The sequence below is a fragment of the Vidua macroura genome, chromosome 25 (assembly GCF_024509145.1).
Source record: "Vidua macroura isolate BioBank_ID:100142 chromosome 25, ASM2450914v1, whole genome shotgun sequence".
Taxonomy (NCBI): Eukaryota; Metazoa; Chordata; class Aves; order Passeriformes; family Viduidae; genus Vidua; species Vidua macroura.
This window is the reverse complement of record NC_071595.1, coordinates 621031-625763: the sequence shown is the minus strand read 5'-3', so window position 1 is coordinate 625763 and position 4733 is coordinate 621031. Positions and strand designations below refer to the sequence as shown.

The 4733-nt window shown below is 69.3% G+C and overlaps 1 protein-coding gene across 1 annotated transcript; it reads left to right on the top strand.

Annotated features, from left to right (window-relative positions):
- LOC128819078 (uncharacterized) lies at positions 1-4454 on the top strand. The gene is made up of 14 exons (XM_053999005.1): positions 1-785; positions 854-1014; positions 1111-1270; positions 1413-1583; positions 1661-1752; positions 1844-2001; positions 2086-2189; positions 2284-2508; positions 2615-2700; positions 2888-3024; positions 3185-3274; positions 3388-3596; positions 3732-3938; positions 4056-4454. The coding sequence occupies exons 1-14, from the start codon at positions 237-239 to the stop codon at positions 4341-4343; spliced, it is 2637 nt and encodes an 878-aa protein (XP_053854980.1). The 5' UTR covers positions 1-236; the 3' UTR covers positions 4344-4454.
- Positions 4455-4733: the final 279 nt, after the last annotated feature.

Below are 4733 nucleotides of genomic sequence, written 5' to 3'. Positions count from 1 at the left end.
CGGGGCTCGGGGCTCGCCGCCCCTCGCATACAGACCGCGATGCGCGGGGTGAATCTCGCAAATCGGCCCGGGGGGGGCGGCCGGGACCCGGCAAAGCCCCGGTCCCCCTGACCCGTCCCGTCCTACCGCGCTCCGCCCCGTCCGGTGGGCGCACGACCGGCTGCGGTGCGCCCCGCCCCGCCGCGCCCATCGCGGGGACCGCGGAGCGCCGGGGCCGGGCCGAGCCGAGCCGGGCCATGCCGTGCGGACCGCGGGAGCCGAGCCGGGCCATGCCGCGCGAATCCCGGGAGCCGAGCCGGGCCATGCCGTGCGGACCGCGGGGGCCGAGCCGGGCCATGCCGTGCGAATCCCGGGAGCCGAGCCGGGCCATGCCGCGCGAATCCCGGGAGCCGAGCCGGGCCATGCCGTGCGAATCCCGGGAGCCGAGCCGGGCCATGCCGCGCGAATCCCGGGAGCCGAGCCGGGCCATGCCGCGCGAATCCCGGGAGCCGAGCCGGGCCATGCCGTGCGAATCCCGGGAGCCGAGCCGGGCCATGCCGCGCGAATCCCGGGAGCCGAGCCGGGCCATGCCGTGCGGACCGCGGGGGCCGAGCCGGGCCATGCCGTGCGGGGCTCTCCCAGCGGCGGCGCTGGGCCTGCGGGTCTTGGTGCTGAGCGCGGCGCTGGGAGCGGGGGCGGTCCCGGCTCAGCCGCCCCCCTTCCCTTTCTGGGACCCCTCGCTGCCCTGGCAGCGCCGCCTCGACGACCTGCTGGGCCGGCTGAGCCCCGCCGAGCTGGTGCTGCAGGTGAGGGGGCGGCGAGACCCCCCCGGGGGCCCCCGCGGGACTCCCCGCTCAGCGCCGCTGCCCTGCAGGTGGCGAGGGGGGGAGCGATGGGGAACGGCCCCGCGCCCCCCATCCCGCGGTTGGGCATCGCGCCCTACAACTGGAACACGGAGTGTCTGCGGGGCGACGGCGAGGCACCTGGATGGGCCACGGCTTTCCCGCAGGCGTTGGGGCTTGCCGCCGCCTTCAGGTAGCAGTACCGGGGACCGGAGGTGTGGGATGGGACCGTGTGAGACAGGTCCCCCCTTGCCTGCGTCGCCCTGACACCCCTGTGCTGTCCCTCCAGCCCAGAACTCCTCTACCGTGTGGCCAACGCCACGGCCACCGAGGTGAGAGCCAAGCACAACAGCTTTGCCGCTGCTGGCCGCTACAGTGACCACACCGGGCTCAGCTGCTTCAGCCCTGTCCTGAACATCATGAGACACCCACTGTGGGGGAGGAACCAGGTGCCAGCTTGGGCGGGTGATCCTTGGCTGGGATTGGACCACAAAGGACCCTGGCTGACCAGCCGGACGTGGCCATGGCTTGCCAGGCTGTGGGGATGTGGGGACGGGGCTCCCAGAGGTGACCCACCTGTGCCCCATACAGGAGACCTATGGGGAGGACCCGTTCCTGAGTGGGGAGCTGGCCCGCAGCTTTGTGCAGGGGCTGCAGGGCCAGCACCCCCGTTATGTTAAGGCCAGCGCTGGCTGCAAACACTTCAGCGTGCACGGAGGCCCTGAGAACATCCCCGTCTCCAGGCTAAGCTTCGATGCCAAGGTGGGCACAGCGGGGCAGGGGGTGTTAGTAGGGCAGGGGACGCTCCGGGTGCTGACCCCTCTCTGTGGTGCTCGCAGGTGCTGGAGCGGGACTGGCGCATGACCTTCCTGCCCCAGTTCCAGGCATGTGTGCGTGCTGGCTCCTACAGCTTCATGTGCAGCTACAACAGGTGTGGAGCACAGCAGGGGCCGTGTGGGCTGGGCTGCCCCTGGCATGGCCAGTGCCCCGCTCTCCCGGCTGCCCCATCCTCTCTCTAACAGGATCAACGGCGTCCCCGCCTGTGCCAACAAGAAGCTGCTGACGGACATCCTGCGTGGCGAGTGGGGGTTTGATGGGTACGTGGTGAGCGACGAGGGGGCTGTGGAGCTCATCATGCTAGGGCACCACTATACACACAGTTTCCTGGAGACGGCAGTTGGTGAGCTCATGGGCTGGGCATGGGGTCAGTCCCCAGGCATCGCACAGCCGTGACGGGAGCTCTCCCTTCTCCCTGGCACGGCAGCCTCGGTGAACGCTGGCTGCAACCTGGAGCTCTCCTATGGCATGAGGAACAACGTCTTCATGCACATCCCTCAGGCTCTGGCCATGGGCAACATCACGCTGCAGGTGAGCCGGGCGGAGTGGGACCAGGGATGTGGGCAGAGAGCCCGGGCTGTCCCTGCCAAGCACAACTGAGGTGTTTGGGTCGGGGTCTCCACAGATGCTGCGTGACCGAGTCCGGCCCCTCTTCTACACACGGATGCGCCTGGGGGAGTTTGACCCCCCAGCCATGAACCCCTACAGCTCCCTGGACCTGAGTGTGGTGCAGAGCCCCGAGCACCGCAACCTCTCACTGGAAGCTGCTGTCAAGAGCTTTGTGCTGCTGAAGAATGTGCGGGGGACATTGCCCCTGCGGGCCCAGGACCTGTCTGGCCAGCACCTCGCGGTGAGCCCCCTGCAAGGCGGTGGGCAGAATATGCTGGTTCCACACCCATGGCACACAGGTGTCACAGAGCTGCTGGTGCCCACCCTCACCCCTCTGCCCTCTGCAGGTTGTGGGTCCCTTTGCTGACAATCCCCAGGTACTGTTTGGGGACTATGCACCGGTGCCAGAGCCTCAGTACATCTACACTCCCCGGTGAGACAGCGTGGTCCTGCCTCATGTCCCCCTCTCCTGGTCACTGTTCCCCTCTTGTGGGCACTGTCCAGGGATGCTGCTGGAGCTGCTTGGCTCTTGGCTGGCGGCCAGGCAAAGGGGCTGTCTCCATTGTGCCCCGACCCTGGGGCACAGCTGCCCCCGTGTCCCCTGCTCTTCCCTGGTGCAGGAGGGGCCTGGAGAAGCTGGGGGCCAATGTCAGCTTCACAGCGGGCTGCAGCGAGCCACGATGCCAGCGGTACTCGCGGGCAGAGCTGGTGAAGGTGGTGGGGGCAGCTGACGTGGTGCTGGTCTGCCTGGGGACAGGTAGGTGGGAGCGGGAGGGCACCAGGTGGGCACTGCCAGGGGAAGGGGAGTGGTCCGGGAGAGAGGGGTGCCCATGAGCCACCTCCGAGGCGGTCGGTGCCCCTCTGCCCTGTCTGCCCACAGGGGTGTAAGGGGCTTTCCCTTGGCTGTCCCCACCCAGGGGTGGATGTGGAGACAGAGGCAAAAGACCGGAGTGACCTGTCCCTGCCGGGGCACCAGCTGGAGCTGCTGCAGGATGCTGTGCAGGCGGGTAGGGGCTCTGTGAGACCTCAACCCACCCAGGTGTTCCCCATCCGTGGGACACCCCAGGGCCATCCCAGCAGTGCCACTACTGGCCTCTCAGTGACAGCCACCTCCCTGCAGCCGCTGGGCGCCCTGTCATTCTGCTGCTGTTCAACGCGGGGCCCCTGGACGTGAGCTGGGCGCAGGCACACGATGGCGTGGGGGCCATCCTGGCCTGTTTCTTCCCTGCCCAGGCCACCGGCTTGGCCATTGCCAGGGTCCTGCTGGGCGAGGCAGGGGCCAGCCCGGCTGGCCGGCTGCCGGCCACTTGGCCTGCAGGCATGCACCAGGTAAGGCCAGGGCTGCTGGTTGCACCCTTAGCCTTTCCCTGCCTCGGTGGCTAGAGCAGCTGCAGGATGCAGGGCTGTGGTTCTTGCCTGTGCCTGCCCAGCCCTGCAGCTGTTCCGCTGGCCCTCGTCCCGCAGGTGCCAGCGATGGAGAACTACACCATGGAGGGACGGACATACCGGTACTATGGGCAGGAGGCCCCGCTCTACCCTTTTGGCTATGGGCTGTCCTACAGCACTTTCCGCTATCGGGACCTGGTGCTGAGCCCCCCAGTGCTGCCCGTCTGCGCCAACCTCTCTGTGTCTGTGGTGCTGGAGAACACAGGGCTGCGGGACAGCGAGGAGGTGGGCACAGCTGCTCTGCCCTGATCTGGCTGTGCGGGGTACAGATGTGCCCGAGCTCCCCCCTGCAAGGGGACTGCCGTGGAGTCCCGCTGTGCTGACTCCCATCCCTCCGTGCAGGTGGTGCAGCTGTACCTGCGCTGGGAGCAGTCATCCGTGCCGGTGCCCCGCTGGCAACTGGTGGCTTTCCGCCGTGTGGCCGTGCTGGCCGGCCGGGAGGCCAAGCTGTCCTTCCAGGTGCTGGCTGAGCAGCGCGCGGTCTGGGCACAGGACTGGCGCCTGGAGCCTGGCACCTTCACCCTCTTCGCTGGTGGGCAGCAGCCGGGCCAGAAGACGCGGGCGCCCTCGGAGGTGCTGAGCGCGCGGTTCAGCGTCACCGGCACGGCCCGGCCCTTGCGCCTCTGTTAGCGGCGGGGTTGGGCGCGGGGTGCTGGCAGAGGGAAGGGATGCGAGGTACCCCATGTGCCGCGGGCAGCGTGGTGGTTCTCTGCCCTGCAATAAAGTGCTGGTGCTCCGTGGCAGCTGTGTGGGGCCTCCCCTCCGTCTTCCCGGCGCAGCGCTGGCATCTCCCCGGAGCGGGACCATGCTGCTCTTGCCCCGCTCAGGGCTTTCACCCTCCTCCCGTGGCCGTCCCACGCCGAGGCGCTGCTGCGGCCCCACGCCCTGCCCGTGCCCCACAGCCCGGTCCCGCGTGTGCTGCGGCCCCACGCCCTGCCCGTGCCCCACAGCCCCGTCCTGCGTGTGCTGCGGCCCCACGCCCTGCCCGTGCCCCACAGCCCCGTCCCGCGTGTGCTGCGG

Coding starts and splice junctions, on each gene's coding strand:
- LOC128819078 (XM_053999005.1), top strand. CDS start 237: ATGCCGTGCGGACCGCGGGAGCCGAGCCGGGCCATGCCGCGCGAATCC. Junction 786..853: donor CCGCCGAGCTGGTGCTGCAG/GTGAGGGGGCGG, acceptor GCTGCCCTGCAG/GTGGCGAGGGGGGGAGCGAT. Junction 1,584..1,660: donor GGCTAAGCTTCGATGCCAAG/GTGGGCACAGCG, acceptor TGGTGCTCGCAG/GTGCTGGAGCGGGACTGGCG.